General features: G+C 36.6%; 1 protein-coding gene across 1 annotated transcript in view; it reads right to left on the minus strand.

The window, feature by feature from the left end:
- Positions 1-11,085, minus strand: part of LOC144972761 (myoglobin-like) — a 28,909-nt gene extending 17,824 nt beyond the window's left edge. The window contains exons 1-7 of the mRNA XM_078914365.1: positions 10,843-11,085; positions 5,633-5,761; positions 4,058-4,153; positions 2,893-3,012; positions 1,293-1,414; positions 736-753; positions 107-206 (exon numbers count right to left, since the gene is read on the minus strand). Of these exons, the coding sequence (XP_078770491.1) occupies positions 107-206; positions 736-753; positions 1,293-1,414; positions 2,893-3,012; positions 4,058-4,153; positions 5,633-5,707 (531 nt within the window). The 5' untranslated portion in view covers positions 5,708-5,761; positions 10,843-11,085. The remainder of the gene's footprint in view (positions 1-106; positions 207-735; positions 754-1,292; positions 1,415-2,892; positions 3,013-4,057; positions 4,154-5,632; positions 5,762-10,842) is intronic.
- Between the last annotated feature and the right edge of the window lie 9,684 nt (positions 11,086-20,769).

Raw genomic sequence — 20,769 nt, forward strand, 5'->3', positions numbered from 1 at the left:
TGAGATTCTTATCTAATGTCAGGCTTTTACTCAAGAGGTAATTCCAAGTTCAATTGTCCCGATAATGCTGATCATTCACAACAAATTGGCTCAGATGCATCCTTACCTTTAAACATTTGGCAAATTCCATTTCCACCAGCATAGTGACAGTGACAAAAGGTTTGGCTACTTCTCCCCCAGGTAGACGATAGAAACAGTCAATATTACTAAAGGAGAGTATATACAATAAAGAGACACAATCATCAGTTTTTCTAAATAACTCAATATCCCATATTCCACAAAATCATGATTGAGAAGTTTACTTAGTTTCTGACTTCGAAAACCTAAAGCTAATGTACAATGATATTGCAAAATACTGAATTTAACTTGACAATAAAAGAATTTTTGGTACTGTTATATCAAAACTCTTTTAACTTAAGTAGTTCTCGCCATGATTGAAATTTTGCAGTATGATTTACATCTATTGATCACAATATACCTCTCTTATCACTCTTTTTCTCTTCACTTTTGTTTTCTTTAATACTTTCATTTAAAAGCTTTAATTACAATTATAAATCAGATTCCTCCTTTTACATCTGTTCTTATTGCTTTCTATTGCAACTTTATATGTCTGCCATTTGTAACCCCATTCTTCGAAACTAGCTTGCTTACACTTCATAAGTCATTTAAGCTTACAGTATGAACTATGAAAATTGAACAACTTGAGAATAAAGTAGAAATCACATAAAAACTCACGTAAGGTCATCATATTCTCTGTGGAATAGATAAGAGATTATATCAATCACAGTCCCTATAATAAGAATGTAAAACAAAACAACACCGTACATGGGCATGTAAAATCAATTACAACAATTATAAAAAGAGAGTAAAAAAGACCAAGATGGCTCAAATGTATTTACATTACATAACAAGCGACATTTTAGCATGCAACTACTTTAGAGTATCTTTTTCTCAAAGATGGATAAATTGACTGATCTAAACAACAAAATCAACCAGGACAACATTTTCATTGTTAATTTTTTTTTTTACTATACATTCACGTTTTTTGTGGTAATAGGTCATTGACTACTTCAATTCTTTCCGTTTATATTTCACTGAAGGAGTGGGAGGGTGAAAAAAACATATTGAATTCATTAAAATCATCAATTATATTTTTAAAGACTAATGCTCATCATCTTCTTCCATTAAGGCAAAAAGCTTCAGGCTGAAGATTGTATCTGTGAGTATATTAGTTCAAACAATAATGCATAGATCATCTAATGTTTTACTTTTTATTTAAAAACATAACCCACCCATTATAGCTGTCTCTTATGATGAGGTTGGACAGTACTAGGTCCATGTGACATAGAATAGGATGCACTCCTAGATGTTTGGAAATGTAGTAGAATGGAATGGCAACAGATTTTGGCAGGATCTAAAAAATGTTAAAATGAAAATCATAACAAACAAAAGCAAAATATAAAAATTACTTTTATCACTAAAAATAGCTTCTTTCAAACCGTTCAAGCCAATAAATGACCACATAACTGGTGCATACTAAAGGTCACTTCTTGTGTTGTAGAGATAATAACTGTTTAAAAATAAAATCTAAGCTCTATAAATTGTTATTGAGCTTGTTTATATCATTCCAACTTGCGTCAGGGATTTTATCAAATGTTTCTAAACAAAATGAATCCATCACTGAACCAATGGGTAGCTCGGTTGTTAGACATGACAAAAGAATAATGCACATTTTAATACTATTCATATGGCAGCAAGTCCTTTTTACTGTCGAAAGAAACAGTGTATAGGAATCAAATCCAGTACCTGGATGCTATGGTTCCAAAGGATTACCACTGCTCACAGGAAACAATTGCAGTTTCAACTGCATTTAATATGCAATCTTCTGATCCAAAGAAAAGTACAACACTGAAAAATTAGCTCACCCACTTGATTTTGCATTCTTCACATGCCAGCAGGAAGACACATAAGTTGTTTTCAAAAAATAAATGTGCATATATAGAGCAAGAGATATTTCTGACTGTCAGCTCATTTGCCTGAGGCTGCTGTATTCATATAAGGGTGCGAGAAGAAAAAACTGGAAAAAATTGTAACGTTTCAATACGAAGAAGAAATCAGAAACCGTCGAAAATTTGCAAGCAACAAGAACAATACCTTAAGTTAATACTTGCTAAGTTTGATTAAAAATCTATGATTGGCCAAGAAACCTTGCCAGTTATACCAGAATCGTATAAAAATTATGATATTGAAAGTTTCCAAACTTGCGCCTTGTATTTAGCAGTGTTGTGTAACTCGCGTAGAAACTTAACTCTTCTCGTTAAAAACCAAATGGCCTCTTGGGATAGCTTCTGGAATAAGGTTTCCTTTTAACAATGTTACATAATTTATTTACGCTGAAATCATATTTGACTTATTTATAAAAATAAAATGGTCTCCAATGAGACCAGAGAATCCCAAATCAAATCAATTTTAATATTGCCTCTGTAAAAATGATTGCGTTTGTATTTATGACCATATTAATAATAGGAGAAATTATGACTTATTCACTTTAGGAAATCTGTTCTCACTGGTATAGAATTAAATTGGTTTGATTACAGTAGTCCTTCAGACCCATTAGGCCCATGAAACCGGAGTTCATCCTCGTTTCTATAGCGTGAAACGGACATTAACGAAAGTTTGCTACCCTCTGGACAAGATGCTAGTCAATTGCAAGGTACTTTTTGCCAGATTAACAGACCCAACTACCCAATCACAGCTGGGTGGACCCGGGAGTCAGAAAAAATCTACGTTTAACATGGGATCGATCTCGATCGCTTTGCATGTGAAGCAAGAGCTCTATCAATTAAGCTAACGGATCCCCCAGATTGGTTTATTGTAATCTATTAATCTTACTTTAGCAGCTCCTTTGTCTCCATCTTGCCACACATATCCTGATGTGATGAAAGACAGTTGTAGATGTGCTAGCCGCAGCTGTCTGTAGCCAACCAGTTTAGTGTGATCAAGTAAAGGAAGCTTGTTGAAAGAGAAATGACAAGAGCTAAATAAGGTTGTGATGTGAGGTAAAAAGAAAGACCATGACAAGTTGAAATTTTGATTTGAGAGTATATCCATATAAAATAGATATGAAAATAAAATAAAATAAAAGAACAAGAAGACTGAGAAAACGATTCCTTTCTTGCATGAGTGAACCTGATACTGAAATTTACATTCAAGATCTAAATAAGGAGATTTGAGAGAAGTCAATACGGCTCTATTGGACACAATAAATACTGTACTGTAAGGATATCAAAAATAAATAATCGATTTTGAAAGTCAGATTACTAGGACAGAAGATTTTTATTTATTTTGATAAAACTACAAAGATTTAGTTTATTAAAAAATAAAAAGATATTTGATTTAAAGGAAGAATTTGTAATCAACTATGATAACAATGTTTTGACAAATTATCAGAGAGGAGGATAGCTTTTCAATAGCAAAATACTTTCCTATGAAAATATTATAGGACAAAGTATGTGCATGTGTCTATCTTTCATAGAATCTGAAACCATTTCCAAACATAATGAAATATCATTTAATCGTTCTTTCTTTGGCAATGACGTGGCCAGGGCTTCATTCTCATCATTCTCTTTTTCTTTTAAACTTCTTTTTCATTATTATAATTACTCCTAATTCAAAAGCATCCTATTTATAGGTGTAAGAAAGGAAAAAACTTAACAAAAATTCATTTCATTGATATATCAGCACATCATCAAAACAGAATTTAAAAGAAAAAGAAATATTATTACTATTATTATCATTATCATTATTATTATTATTATTATTATTATTATTATTATTATTATTATTATTATTATTAATACTTATCATCATAATCATTACAATTATTCAATGTCATTATTTTATTATAACTACTTCCAATTCAAACATTTAGCAGCACATCACCACAGTATAAATAGAACTTTTTAAAAATATACATTCAATTTCATTAATATATACTATAACTATTAATTAAAATATAGCAGCATGTCACCATTGTAATAATATAACTTTAACTGACCTTATGAACCTCATCCCTTACACGTCCCTCCTTCACTAGATCTCCAACAGCTATTGACAGTTTATTCCAAGGTTCAAAGTAGGGAGGAAGTACAAACTTGAAAACAAAAGTTAAAAAATAATATTAATAATAATAAAATCAAAAAATGAAAAGTAAGCAAAGTTGATAAAATAATAGAAATTGGACCATTAGTCCACAAAAGTATTGACAGCATTGTTAAAAACTATCACCACCTATCATCAATACCAGTGACAACATTTCTGTGTTATTAGCCAGAGTAGGTGTTAAGAACAGACACTGGGTTGATGGAATTGGGGGGTAATACTGAAAAGATTGGGGGTCCCGATAGGTCAGTTGGTAGAGCATTCGCTTCACACACAAAGGGACCAAAATCGACCCCAGATTCAGTTGATATTTTTTCTGACCCTTCTGTTCACCCAGCAGTGATTGGGCATGTTGGGGTATGCAATAAGTACTTTGGGATAGATTTGCATCTAGTCCAAAGGGTAGCATGCAATTGCTATTGTCCGGTTCATGGTATAGAAATTGGGTTAAACTCCGTCTCTAATGGCCCTGAAGGACAATTGAAAAGATTGCAGCTGACTGTAATAAGTATAGATTTGCTCAATAATATTCAACAAGACGTTTTAAACTATATAAGTAAATCTGATTTTGTTTAATTTTCATTTTAATTTTATTAAAATATTTTCATGACAATTGATAATCAGTATCAAGGGCTATGCCTTTCCAACACCCAACCTCTTCCTAATCAAAAGATATTCTATATCTTTGTGACTGCTTGATAGCGAGTAAGATTGTAATGATGAAATATCTTTATTGTGAAGGCTATCAATGATTAAGTCTTGTGTGGTGACCTGAACTGAAATCAGATACACACAGTGCAAAGACAAATCAGGTTACTAAATGGCAATTGACAGATGCCAGACACGTTGTCCAGGTGTAAAAAAGCGTTAACTGGTCTATTGTAAAGTTGTATATTATTATCAATTACAATTGCAAGACATGGTTTATTGTAAACACTGAGATACATGACTGTGAACCAAATTTTGAAGTAGGCATTGCAAGATAATTTGATTAAAGTTATATCTGTCAGTAGTAATAGTAGTAGTAGAAGTAGTAGTAAGTAGTAGTAGTAGTAGTAGTAGTAGTAGTAGTAGTAGTAGTAGTAGTAGTAGGTAGTAGTAGTTAGTAGTAGTAGTAGTAGTAGTAGTATGTAGTAGTAGTAGTAGTAGTAGTAGTAGTAGTAGTAGTTAGTAGGTAGTAGTAGTAGTAGTAGTAGTAGTAGTAGTAGTAGTAGTAGTAGTAGTAGTAGTAGTAGTAGTAGTAGTAGTAGTAGTAAGTAGTAGTAGTAGTTAGTAGTAGTAGTAGTAGTAGTAGTAGTAGTAGTAGTAGTAGTAGTGAGTGTAGTAGTAGTAGTAGTAGTAGTAGTAGTAGTAGTAGTAGTAGTAGTAGTAGTAGTAGTAGTAGTAGTAGGAGGAGGAGGAGTAGTAGTAGTAGCTTCGGAAAAAGACTGTGGCAAATAGAAATAAAAATATAAATGATGACAATTCATACAAGAGGTTCTTCCAGCATGCATCCTGTTCTGTATGATAAATGGTAGTTCTCAATGCTGAAGTCTTTACAGTCCATTTCAGAGAGATAACAATCTTGCAATGACAGATACTGTTTCAATGTAGGTACTTTCTGTAAAATAGGGAAATGAAGTGTTTTACAATTGTCCCAACAGGCTGGGTTTACCAAATTGCTGGGCTGGTGGAGATATCAGTTTTTCCACAAGCTGAGAGGCGGTAAAGCCCATCTGTCAAACGAACATGAGAAGGACTAATTATGGCATATTGTTTAATGAAAAATAAATAAACTGCATGGGGAACTGCTCCTCTAACCAGTCAGAGATAATTATTGATTATTAATTATTCTATCAGAGAATAACAACATAACTAAAAAAATTCAATTTTAAAATTTTAAAATAGTAAAAGTAAAAGCCAATCAATTTTCTCAGCTCATGATTGTTCAAAATATTTTCATTGTAATATTTTTAAGATTTTTATCTAAATATACAGTGGTCTCCATTTATAAGCACTCTGGCTACAAACCTGATCCTGCTTTAAGCATGCACGGAGCAAGAACAAAACTTTTATAATATAAATCTATCCTTTTACAAGCACGCCCACTGAAAAGGACTCTGCTTATAAGCATGCTAAATTTTCTGACCATAACTTAATCATTACAAAAAGAAAAGAACATTCATTAAATAGAAAAAAAAAATACTGTAGTTTGTTTTTTTTTAATACAAAAGAATGACAAGGAAACAGAAACCATCAAGATGATCTTGGAGTGGCATATAATTTATACCTATTCCATCATTACATCATTCCCCTTTCACTTTCACTAAACAATTGACGCCTCAATGATAAAACAGAGAATGCACATCTGTTTGAAGAGATCACAAAAGGCAGGCTCGGCAAGTCATTGAAACGGCACAGGCAGAGGAATTTAGGGATGGGTACATTGTCCATGTGAGGTGACATTGATACGATGATGGAAGTGGGATAAGAGTAGAGGGGACTAAGACTATCTCAGGATGTGGTCATAATTATTTATCAATCAAGACAGTCATTTTGATACAACCACAGTTTGTAAACAGGGGTGTAAATTGTGGCTTATAATGTGAGATGTGAGGACATTATTCACACCTGTAGGACAACCCTTAAAACACCACCAGACTTTACATCTTATATGTTGTGAACAAAGTGGAACCATTTCAGAGATATAGAGGAAGACATAACCAATTTTATCCAATCAAAAGTCATATACATATAAGCAACAATCGCAATATTCTTTATATTCGTCATGTCTATCATATTCACATTTGTATTGAGGCAGAATAGAAAGGAATTTTTTACCCTTAAGAAATAAAAGCTAAAATAAGACTTTACTTAGTGGGTTAATGACAGTTCATAGCCTACAATATATTGTGTATACATTAGGAAACTCAGAGGAAATAGTTATATTTACTGTAATAAAAACATGAGCATGAACATGACTTTGACTAAGCAAAAAGTGTTGTTTTTTTTTTAAAATGAATCTGCGTACATAAGTATAAGTATAAACACAAATCGAATATAAGCACGTCCTGCTTGATTCCCGAGGACCGTATTAGTATCACCATAATTCTTCTTCTTCTAGGTTCCATGCCTGGTCCAGGCTTCGGATACTGCATGAATTATCTCTCTCCATTCCTCCCTGTCTCTTGCTTTTTCAAACATCTCTTGGATTGTTAGGTTGGTGAAGCCCTTCAGTTGGTCTATGAGTGTTTTTCTTTGTCTCCCCCGGGCGCGTTTACCAGGTATTTTTCCACAACTTGCCAGGTATTCATTCTTATCTTTCCTTACTATGTGTCCGAAAAAGGATAGTTGTCGATCCGCTATTAAGGGCATTAGTTTCCTTTGTTGGTATGTTTGTTTTAGCACTTCTTCGTTCGTTTTGTGTGCAGTATACGATATTCTCTGCATCCTTCTCAAACACCACATTTCAAAAGCTTCAATGTTCTTTTGTGTTTCTGCATTTGTAGTCCAGCTTTCTTGTATAACAAGATTGGCCACACGTAGCACTTCAAGACTTGGAATCTAATCCCGAACGACATCTGTTTGTTTTTCAAAATGTTTCCGAGGTCCATGAAGGCCTGTTTGGCTTGAGTTATTCTTGCTCGTATGTCTCGGTTACATCTTCCATCTGTTGTCACTATTGAACCTAGGTATTTAAAACTTTCTACGTTGGTAAGTTGCTCGCCGTGAATCGTTATATTGCAGGTGTTGTTGTTTTCGGGGTTTTTCTGTATTACCATGCATTCCGTTTTGGTGATATTCACTTCCATTCCCTTGGCTTCACTATCTACTACCATTTTGTCAACAATCTTTTGAAGTTGGATTTCTGATGTTGCAATGAGTACCGTATCGTCTGCGTATCTTATATTATTTATGTTGTGACCTCCTACTTTTATTCCCTCCATATTAGTTATGCCCCTCATGATTGTTTCTTGGTATAGATTAAACAGATCTGGTGAGGCAACACACCCTTGACGGACTCTTTTCTTAATAGGAATGGAATTTCCTGTAGAGTTTCCGATTTTGATAGATGCCTGCTGGGTGTAGTATAATGTTTGCATGAGTCTGAGGTCTTTCTCATCAGCGCCAATGGAGTGCAGTTGTTTTAGTATTTCTTCGTGGCGTACTCTATCACAAGCTTTTTTGTAGTCGACAAAACAGAGGTATAGTGGGGTCTGAACCTGTATAGCTCTTTCACTTAAAACACGGAGGAGGTATATTGCGTTCCTTGTCCCTCTGTCAGGTTGGAATCCATATTGTTCTTCTGCGATTTCGGAGTTAATCTTATTCCTTAGCCTGTTGATAATTATACGCAACAGTATTTTGTTGATGTGGCTTATTAAAGTTATAGTTCTAAAATTTTCGCATCTGACTGCACCTGCTTTCTTTGGTATTGCTATGAAAATAGAGTTACAGAGATCTTCTGGAATTTTCCCAGTGTTGTATATATTGTTGAATAATATGTGAAGTTCATCAATTGCTAGATCTCCTAGGCTTTTTAATACCTCTACAGATATTTCATCAGGGCCTGTTGCTTTACCATCCCTCATTCGTTCCATGGCATGTTCAATTTCACTTTTGGTGATGTTTGGTCCGCTTAATGGTTCTTTGAATTTCAGTGGTGGTTCATTTCTATTTGGATCATTGTACAGTTCGCCTATGTATTCTACCCATCGGCTTTCTATATGTTGTTCTTCAAATAGCAGTTCCCCTTGTTTGTTTTGGATACAACTTCCTGCTGCTTTGCTTTTCCTTTTCCCTGATAGTTCTTTTATTCTTTGGTGAGCTTGTTGGGGGTTGGGTTTGTATTCTCTTTCGATTTCGCAGCATTTCCAGTCTAGATAGTTCTCGTGTGCCTCGATGCATTTGGATTTAATGTGGTTGTTCAATGTTTGGTATTCTGCAGACCCTCTGTTGCATTTTCGTCTTTCTTCAAATAGGTTTAGAATTTCATTTGTCATCCATTCCTTTTTGCTGTTTATTTGAGCTATTGGTAAATGCTTTTCTGCAGTTGCTTTGACACACTTTTGGAATATATCAAAGTGTTTTTCACATTTTTCGTTATCAGGTTCACTTTGGCTTTGTATCATGAGTGCATTTTCAAATTCTTCTCTCATTTTTGTTTGTATGCCATTGTCTTTGCATAACCTGTAATCCCTCTTTATTCTACCAGCTGTTCTCTGAATAGCTTTAAACTTTATCCTTACTGTACAAACAACTGGGACATGGTCACTGTCTACATCGGCGCCTGGGTAGGTTTTGCAATTCAATATGCCATTTCTGAATCTGGATGATACTGCTATAAAGTCTATCTGGTTCCTTGCTCTGTCCCCTGGTGATTGCCATGTCCAGGTTCTTCTTGGGTGTTGTTGAAACCAGGTGTTTGAAATCATTAATTTATTTGTTCTACACCACCAATCTGCCCAGATGTTTCCTCGTTCATTTCTGTCTCCGAGTCCATGTGTCCGATTATGTCACCATCTCTGCCTCTGCCAATCTTAGCATTTAGGTCCCCATTACCATAAGGACTTCTTGTGATTTACACATTCGTTTTGCTTTGTCTAGTGAATGGTAAAACTCTGTCATATCTGCATCTGTCGCCTCTTCTGTTGGTGCATAAACTTGAATAATATTGGTGTCAACTACAGGTCCTCTTAGCTTAACCAGCAAAACTCTGTCTGAGATTGCTACGTGCCCTTTGTAAAATTTGGTTGATTGTTGGTCTAAGATCATCCCTACTCCTTTTTGGAAAGAGGTTCCACCACTCCATATGATCTTATATGTCGTGTTGTTTTCTTGTTTTGACATGGTTCCCTGCTCTTTCCATCTCATCTCTGCCAGGCCAAGAATATTTATTTGGAGCCGTTTCATTTCTTTTAGGATGTTGTTTAGTTTTCCTTTTTGGGCACAGGTCCTGACATTCCATGTCCCAATTTTGGTTTTGTCACATTTGTTAAATTTATTTCGCCTAGTAACTGGCTGACGGTTCGGTGTGACCTGACGAACATCACGCTCCCAACCGAGCGAGGCAGCAGTCTTCCGTGAAAACATGCTCCCCTTTACGCTGTCACCTTTTAACTTTTTGGACTTATTCATGCAGTTAACTCGGCAAAGTTACAAGAATGGTTTGCCATTGCCTATTCTTGTCGCCCTCTGCAGTTGGCCAGCTTAAACTTAAACTTAATTAAGAGAAGAGAAGTGTTATCACCACAGGTCACAATCACATTCGTCAATAGTACAGAATTTGGATGAAGAGAAAAATATCTCAACCTATCACTATTAATTAATGGAACTTGGCTTGCAATTTATATCTTTTTACTTAACTTATAAGAACATGTAACAGTAACACTGTAACATGTGATAGAAAATGGTGATTGATTTGGATCCTGTTTGGGAATGAACGATAAATGAATTGGCGATTGAGTTGGATCCTGTTTGGGAATGAACGATACATTGATAAATAAATGAATCTGACTGACAATCAATCATCCAAATTAAATCATTGGGTCATTGGTCCATTATCAATACTTTTAATGTCAACAATGTCATTGTTGTACTTGTAGCCTCTGACTCTGAGTTTGTAATGTTTACTTTGATATTGATATACCTATATACGAGACATGGAGGTGACAAATTCTAGTTTCTACATGAGGAACTTACCTCATACTCAAAATCAAAAGATTGTCCGTGACTTCAAGTGGGCAACTTTATTTTCTATGGGAGTCAATTTGCTTGCTTGGTCACATCCTCGGTCAGCGAGGGACAAGACACTTGATACTAGATAGATTGTAGTGTTGGGTTATTTGATCGCTTTTACTCGATCGACGATCGAGCGCCAAGCCACGAGTCAGTGCTCGATCTCAATGCCGGAAGAGCGAGTTAGTAAAACGATCACTCGATCGTAAAACGATCAGGCGGGTTGTGAGCTTGAGACGATCTTGACACGTGAGACGAGCTTGAGACGATCAGGATTCGAGCGAGCGGAGGGGTAACGAGTGTTTCGAATCATTTCAAATTCAAACGATCACAGTTTGCCATCCGATATAGTCTAGAGGAAACTTTCATAACCCTTTCATAACGTCCGCCAAAAATGTTTTAACGGAATCGGAATGAGATATATATGCGGAGTGTTATCATGATTAGTGCCGGTCTGTAGACATTGAGCATTTTTAATAAAATGTGATATTGTATGAGGTAATCATAGGATCCATAATTGGTTACAATGGTTTTCCATACGTGACTCGCGGTTTGGCCTTGACACAGCACAGACTGAATGTGTCAGTTCACGGCAGCAAACGTACACGCCGATTGCTACGTCTGTTTTGTTTTATCATAAGACTGATGTCTATAAACGATATTAGGTGCCCTTTTATGCCCCCATCACAGTTATAAAAGGTAAATGCCGTTTTAAAAATATGTTTTCAGTTATCTAGTGACCCACTTTCATTCTTTCAATCATTCATTCATGAATTCATGTTTTCTTTCTTTTCGGTAGGTAGTAAAAGTATGGTGCTCCGTTTGAGCACAATATTTGTTACTGGGTACATGTATGTGTATAGTGCACTGTCCACTAAAGCGCTTTACAAGGGATCCCTCTCTAGCCACAGAAACACTTAACAATTTGAACTGATGTAATAGTAATAAATATATATATATATATATGCTCCTGGCAACCTTTCTTCCATTGATTCCAACTCTGAAAAAAAGAGAAAAGAAATATTTGTCCTATTACTATTAACTCATCACTATTATACTCCTTTTAAAAAAATAATATTTTGAGCCATGTGGCCCCTGGTGCCTGAATTTATCCCGGTTTCTGTAACGTTAATCGCCTCATAGCGATTGTCTGTTTAACACTCAAACACTCTACCATTCAGCGATGGGCCCTTAGCCTTCACACCAGCAGTCGTCTTCTGAAATGTTTGTCTGAATTGACTGAGAGTTCCAAAAAGGACTTTCTGGAAATGCATAAAGAGGAAACAAATGCGCGTATCGCTAGTGATGCGCTGGACAGGGAAAATTCGGACAAAATTAGATAGATGCATCAACCCCATAAGTGCAACTGCGCATCCTGATTGCCTTGTGAACATCGCTGATGGAAAAGTAAGCCCTCAATCTGTCAATGTAGAATCAGCATCGGTACCACGGACATGAAAGAATTTGAGAAAACATGGCCCAATGGATTCTATAAAGCACTTTTTACCAAGGTGACAACAATGGCAGCCGGGAAAAAATCTATTCAAAGTGACCGTGGTCCAATATACGACACAAGTTTGATTTATTCTCGCGCTATGAAATTAATGGCTTGTCGAGATTTTGACATGGAGTCTCTCTTTAAATATGAACTGGCACCATTGCCGACATCTTTATTCAGTGACAATGGAGACATGCGTACTGCTACTACAAAAGCTGCTCTGAAAATAAATCTGCAAGAAACTGTCTCTGCTCGTGGGGGACAACATCCTGAGATCGTGATCTTAGATGGATGCGCACTTCTTTATTGTGTAAACTGGCCATCCAAAGGAACCATCCAAGACTATGTCAATAGTTTTTGGACACTCTTATTGCCGAAAATGGACAGAAGTGACGTGCACCTTGTCTTTGACAGATACCATGATTTCAGCATCAAAAGTGCTACTCGACAAAGTCGCAGCATAAAAGTTCGAACGGTACACCACCTTACATTACACACTCCGCTGCCTGCTCAAGCCTCAATTCTTGCCTGCACTGAGAACAAAAAGCAATTGATTAGCATACTCTGTACGGAATTAATGTCCAGGGCTGTAGCTCAACCACGTGAAAGGCGTCTCGTTATCACAGGACACGAAAATGCTCCTCTCCAAATTAAAAAATGGAAAAGTCTCCACAAGGACAGACTTGGAGACGACACACGAGGAAGCGGATGTCATTATGGTGCAACAAGCAATGCATGCTGCTTCATTGACCAAGGTTGTTAAGGTGGTTAGTGACGATACGGATGTCTTTGTACTGTTAGTTCATTTCTACCACAAGCTTGACTTGGACTCCAGCCACTGCTCGATGATGATGAAAGCTACAAGTGGGGACCGTGGACTTGTTGACATTGGGAAAACGGTCTCGAGAAATCAAGAAATTGCGCCTTATCTTCTTGCAGCACATGCGCTATCTGGCTGTGATACTGTGGCTAAACCGTATGGTATAGGGAAAAACACAAGTCATCAAAATTCTTCATAAGGGACACAGACTGGACAACCTTGGTCTTCGAAAAACGCCCCCAGATTTACAACCAACAGATTTTGGATGGATGAAGTTAGCAGCAACCAAATCACTTGTTCCAACCACAGTGCCAAGCAACACACAGAGTGTAACGCCCGAGTTGTTAGAGACTATTCAATGCGGATGTTCTTCTGAACAACCTTGTGGATAATCAATCAACATGTGGCTGTGTTGCCGCGCAGCTTCCATGCACAATATTTTGTAAATGCCATGATCGTGAGTGCTGTCAAAATCGCCTTTATCAAGCTGCTTCCGTGTCAAGCGATGAGTCAAGCGATGAAGACATTGATGATGAGTGATTTAGTTTACCAGAGATACATGTCAGATATGCCGAAAATTATCATTCTATTTTTTGTCCTTCAGTAAATATCAATGTAAAAAAGCAAAGGCGAAGAAACTAAAGACTCAAAACAAGGCACGGTCTTTCTATATGGAGACTCGCTCCGTGTTTTTGTGTGATCTGACACCTTTTCCACAAAAAATGTCAATTTTGATTATCCCAATTATACTTTCACCGCTGTAGGAAATTTAAATACCAACAAATAGCATAAATAACATAAATTCTGTATTGGTCTTGTCAAGGCCTTCAATTTGATACCAAACACGGGTATATTTGGGTCATTTTACGAGACCATCTTGGCAGTGACCTTGACCTTTTGGATAGTTAAATTGCTAATAACTTGTCAACTATTCGGCCAATTTTAAAAATAGAAGTATTTTTTAAATTAATTTGACTAAATCTTTCATTCTGTATAATATAAAATGATTTTTGAGGATTTTTAAAAATGACCTTTTCGTGACCTTTGTGACGTAATTTCTCAAATGCTCAATGTCCTCAGGGCAGCACTATTCAGACATTTAATCTTGAGATGTTCAACTTTGATAATATGCAAAAAAAAATTTGGCGGACGCTTTTTTTTGGTTATGGTTAAAATCTTGATTTGGCAACCAGACTAATACCAATCGCCAATGTTTGCACACGGTAGTCTGTGGTTCTTCCACAGCCCTCACTCCTTGTCAGATGTTAGTGTGTCTGGGTGGCAGTGGCAGGGAAATTCGTATAGGTGTATCACGCGTGTGTGACAAGACTTCATTAAACCTACTAAAGTTTGACTATCACACACACACACACACACACACACATACACACACACACACACACTAAGGCTATTTCTATGACACACACGCATCCCTCTATCAATGAACACTCCTACAGTAGTGCGGCTATGAGGTCTAGTCATGACGTAACTATAGGTAGTACTCTAGTCGACCATGGGTCTCGTGCATTATAATGGTCTAGTGGTATGACACCCGCTTTGGGATCGGAAAGTCCTGGGTTCGAGCCTCGCGCTCGGTGCATAGTTGAGTCTTTGGACAAGGCTCTTTACTCACATTCTCTCACCGTACTCAGGTGTAAAATGAGTACCTGGCCGTTAACAGCGTTGTCTTTGTCTGAAAAATTGTAATATCGCCTAACAGGCGGCATGTCCCGTCCTACATTTTAAATGTTGCTGTTGACCGGGGACCCCTTTACAAAGCGCTTTGATCACATTTAGTGGATATTGTAAAGCTCAATTTTTTAAAGTAAAACATTAGCTTTGAATATGGAATGTTTCAATTTTAGATGCCTGTGTATTCTTTGTTAGTTCCCATCATCATCATCATCATCATCATCATCATCATCATCATCATCATCATCATCAGGGGCAGCGGTACGGTCTTTGGTTGGCACCCGAAAGGTACCGAGTTCGATCACCCGCCGCTGAGTGGTCTTGAGCAAGTCACCTTGCCCTAACTAAATTTGCGGCGCTGCACTGTGGCTATCGCTTGGGTTATTCCAGTCTTCCCTTAGAATAGACCCGAAAGACGAATCTCCCCTATGGGATGAATAAAGGGAATTATGTTTAATTTATTTATCATCACCATCATATCAGCGGGATCATCATCATCACCACCACCACCACCACCACCCTAATAATAATGGATAAAATAAATATCAACACATTTCAATGTAATAATCAATCTAAAATCAATCAGTGCTCCTAAAAGACCCTTTGATTTCTTTGTCTAATTCGTTCCATACTTTTGGAGTCCCGACAAAGAAAGATTTTCAGCTAACTATAGTTTATATATGGGAATATTAATCAGTCGTTTATATTGGAATCGGAGTTGTCTAGCAGGTGTATTAGTTCAAAGCGCATTTCCAAGGATTTACCATGCTCAATGAACTTCACAATATTTAATTTAATTTATTCCTCCGGCACGCCATATCGACCATACATCCATTTCGTATAGTAGGTACCGATCGCTGTTTGGAGTCTTTTTGTATTAAAGCTCTTTACAATACCCGTCATTGCTTATAAGATAAGAATACATTCACACCTGAGTCAAGTGCCTGACACACGGACTTAACGTCTGGATCACAATTTTCAACAATCACTGTCACTCATCCGGCCATTGACAAGGCTTGATTTTGTGACAAGAGACACCGTACCACTGAGCGACCGAACAAATAATCACCATCTGCGCCATCGTCATCATCATCATCATCATTATCATCATCCTCATCACAGCCGTAACAGCCAGCAAAACCACAATCATCTTCTTCGGGTCCGGTCTATCCGTGTGGGGGGTGGGGGTGGAACCTGCTAAAGTATTTCATTTTTTAAACAGAAACACGATAATCATCATCATCATCATCATCATCGTCATCCATTGTCGTCGGCATCGTTATCATCGTGTCCGGGCAATCCGTGTGTGTCTGGGTGTGGAACCTGCTAAATATTATTATTATCTACCTACCTAATAAAAACACACCATTCTTGTTCATTTATTTTTCAAATAATGTAATGAAAGGCACGACCTTTCCCGCACACACAAGAGGCGATGACGACCAGTGACAAATTATGGGAGGTGGGGGCGGCCGACAACTTTTGGCGCGACATAAATATGAAATGTTAAGGTGACAGCGGGATGATGGTGGTGGGAAGGGGGGGGGGGGGGTCTCAACCCTTCACCATCAACAACTGTTTGATGGCGTGTGTGTGTGTGTGTGTGTGTGTGTGTGTGTATGTGTGTGTGATGCGACGAACGATCATAATCAAGGCTGCCAGACAGCCAGATTTCTTCTTGCCCAAGTAGTCAAATAGACCCAAATAGCCAAACACCACAAGCATTCTGACTCCCTTGAAAAACTCATTTGTTTTGATTAACAAAACAATCGACTACAGTTGGATAAACTTATCTTTTCATTTTTTTTTAAATAAAAGATTTTTTTTTTAAATGAATAATAATAGAAAAGCGTTTCTTAGTAACCAATTTTGAACTTGGCCATCTGGCAGCCCCCATCATAACCAGCTGCAGTCAAGCCAGCCACAGACATAAGAGAGGGAGGGGTATGTGAAGTTTCCTGTGGCAAACGAGTTGCTCGTGTTTTTTTTTTTCAAACGAATCACTGCTCGATGACGTCACTGACTCGAAACCCGCTCGAAACCGACTCGATTTTAGAGGACTCGATCGAAAACCCGCTCGATTTGATCCGTTTCAAACTCGACCCAGCACTAAATAGATTGCGAGAAAAGCTCCACTTCAACTTTCGTTTTCCCTGATCAGGTGACCCTTGACCTCTGACCTCTTGATGGAGACCCCAAAAGGTGTTACCCTTGGAATAATAATACATATTTTTATTCCAAGGTGTTACCTTATCTGCAGAAAAATGCTGCTGCTGCTGCTGCTGATGATGATGATGATGATGATGATGATGATTATAATTATTATTACTATTATTATTATTATTATTATTATTATTATTATTATTATTATTATTATTATTATTATTATTTTTATTATTATTATTATTATTATTATTATTATTATTATTATTATTATTATTATTATTATTAATATTATTATATTATTATTATTATTATTATTATTATTATTATTATCATTATTATTATTATTATTATCATCATCATCATCATCATCATCATCATCATCATCATCATCATCATCATCATCATCATCATCATCATCGTCATCATTCCCATCATCATCATCATCATCATCATCATCACCATCATTATTATTATTATTATTATTATTATTATTATTATTATTATTATTATTATTATTATTATTATTATTATTAGGTACAGTATCATTATCACTACTACTACTACTACTAGTAGTAGTAGTAGTAGTAGTAGTAGTAGTAGTAGTAGTAGTAGTAGTCGTAGTAGTCGTAGTAGTCGTAGTAGTCGTAGTAGTCGTAGTAGTAGTAGTAGTAGTAGTAGTAGTAGTAGTAGTAGTAGTCGTAGTAGTCGTAGTAGTAGTAGTAGTAGTAGTAGTAGTAGTAGTAGTAGTAGTAGTAGTAGTAGTAGGAGTAGTAGTAGTAGTAGTAGGAGTAGTAGTAGTAGTAGGAGTAGTAGTAGTTGTTGTTGTTGTTGTTGTTGTTGTAACATGTATTGTAACATTAGAGTTGTTTTGATATTTGCGAAATATAGTTGTTCGGCTGTGTGTATTTATGAGAGTTCTTTATAGAGTTACACATTCTGTTTTATGCGTGTTTTGCATGTGATTGTGAATATTGACTGAGCGAACATATAGATAGAATGCCTTGCCAAGGAGTTCACAACATTGCCATCCGGAAGTATAAAGGACCAACACAAAAACACTGTGTAACCATGAACGTTTATAGTCAGGTTAATACAGTTTAGTGAGAACAACTCACAAACGCGGATGGCAAAAACAATAACAAAGGCCTGAGTGACGTCATCTGCATACTATCTATAGATAGTTCGAAGATGACGTCACTCAGGTCTTTGTTATTGTTTTTTTTGTTGTTTTTTTTTTGCCATCCGCGTTTATGAGTAATGCTCACTGAACTGTATTAACCCGACTATAAACGTTCATGGATACACACAGTTTTGTGTGTTGGTCCGTTATACTTCCGGATGGCAATGTTATGAGCTTCTTAGCCAAGCGCATACTATCTATAGATAAGCACTCTTTGTTCCTTTGGTACATAGTAAGACGATTGTTTTGTGTGAAGGTAGATACTGAAAGAACTCCGTCCGAGCTGGTCGTATTATATTATAGATAGTTCGAAGATGACGTCACTTAGGTCTTTGTTATTGTTTTTTGCCATCCGCGTTTATGAGTAATGCTCACTGAACTGTTTTAACATGACTATAAACTTTCATGGATACACATAGTTTTGTGTGTTGGTCCGTTATACTTCCGGATGGCAATAGGCTTTTAACCTGCGACATCTATATTATTATGAAGTCCTAGCTTTTAACGAAATCGGGCCGAACGAGACGCCGAACGGCGAACCCGAACGGATATAGCCTTCTCACGTGACCATGAACGAGATCGTGAAGACTCTCAAGCGGTATGCAGCATCGGATCTAAGGTCACGTGATAGAGGATAGCTTGGTTTGCTGTTGGCTTCAGCTGACAAGAAACGGAGAAGGAAAGAATGTAGACTACCTCAGGCTCCCCTTACCATGTGTTAGGGGAGGGACAAGGTCAGTGTCATTCAATAGTATATAATTGTGCATGTGGCGCTCTATACGGAGAGAAATTTATAAATTGATTACGGGGGAAGGTGAGGGGAGGGGGGTTTGACCCACAAACGACCGAGGTGTTGGACTTCGGGTAGACCATGATACGAAATCAAAGAGAAAAGGCCGTTGGTACTTGGATGGTGGAAATGGTTGGGGGGGGGGGGGGGGGGGGGGGGGGGTAGGGTAGTGACAATCAGCATGGGATGTATACATTAACATTAATAATATAGGCAATAGATGGCCAGGGATGTGTATTGTTTGTGTATTGCTTATATATATATATATATGTGTGTGTGTGTGTGTGTGCGCACGCGCGCGCATGTGTGTGTGTGTGTGTGATAGGGATTACACAAAAACACCTTTCTCTGTAGCTTCCAAATGATTATGTATACGATAAATTTGAAAACCACATTGTTTGAATCAGCTTGCAAAAAGGAGAACATTTATCTTTGTTTCACAAAAATAGGTTTAGAAATAAATTTTTTTTCTAGTAGATTGATTTTGAAAAAAATATTGTTCATTTTTACTTAATTTAATGATAGTTTCTTTATTTTCGGTCGATTTTCTTGATTTATATCTCATTTTTCAATTCTCAATGCGACGAGCACACTGATGTATCTCGTGTGATTCAAAAGCGTTGTTTGTTTTTTTAATATATATATATATATATATATATATATATATATATATATATATATATATATATATATATATATATATATATATATATATATACTGAGAGTCCTGCCTCATTAATTAATTCCTGAGCGTTGAGATGGTGACGCAACTATTACATACAAGACCTTGCAGTCGAGTCGGCAGGACTTTTGGGTTACATAACCACTATTTACCTATCGGTCAACGGTACTCTCTGATGTATACAACACTCACCGCCTTTACGCAAAGCCGCCTGCCCATAAATCAAGAGATGATCTCCTAAATGTTCACAAGCGAACTGTCAAACGAGCAATCGATGATTGGATAAGAATCTCAAGATCTCATATAATAAGGTAAGTTTTGGAGAGGTGATATCCCCCCAACCATCATCGGACAGAACTTTCATTGCGTTATATCATATAAGCTCCGCCTCCTCTTTCTATTCCGGAGTGACGAGATTAAACGAGAGGACGCGAGAAAAAATTGAACACGTGTTCGGTAAGTCGATCGGACGGTCTGCTTCGGTGTATAACTATAACTCCGTAATGTTATGAGCTTCTTAGTCAGGCGCATACTATCTATATTTGTATTAAATTTACCATATGACTGATAATAAATAAATTGAATTAACGAAATCTGAACGGAGTCCTTACAATAGAGGTAGTAGTAGTAGTAGTAGTAGTAGTAGTAGTAGTAGTAGTAGTAGTAGTAGTAGTAGTAGTAGTAGTAGTAGTAGTAGTAGTAGTAGTAGTAGTAGTAAAAAATTATGTGGTGGTGGCGTTGGCAGCCGTAGTAGTAACAGCTGTTGTATGGACTTTCGAACAATACAACAATGATAATTAAAAGTATATCTTTCAAATTAAACAAAACAAATTTCAATAACGCATATTATTAGAAATAACTAATACTTACATGCATACAGTTGTTGTATCGAGAGCAGAGATTATGTTGAGATTGTTGCTGCTGCTGCTGTTGTTGTTTTTGTTATTGTTGTCGTTGTTGTTGTGTTGTTTGTATGTTTGTTTGTTTGTTTGTTTGTTTGTTTGTTGTTTTTTTTTTGTTTTTTTTTTGTTTTGTTTTTTTTTTTGTTATCTACTAGTTATCT

Source organism: Berghia stephanieae, chromosome 5 (genome assembly GCF_034508935.2).
Source record: "Berghia stephanieae isolate SIO BIC M18660-M18661 chromosome 5, UCSD_Bste_1.3, whole genome shotgun sequence".
Lineage (NCBI taxonomy): Eukaryota > Metazoa > Mollusca > Gastropoda > Nudibranchia > Aeolidiidae > Berghia > Berghia stephanieae.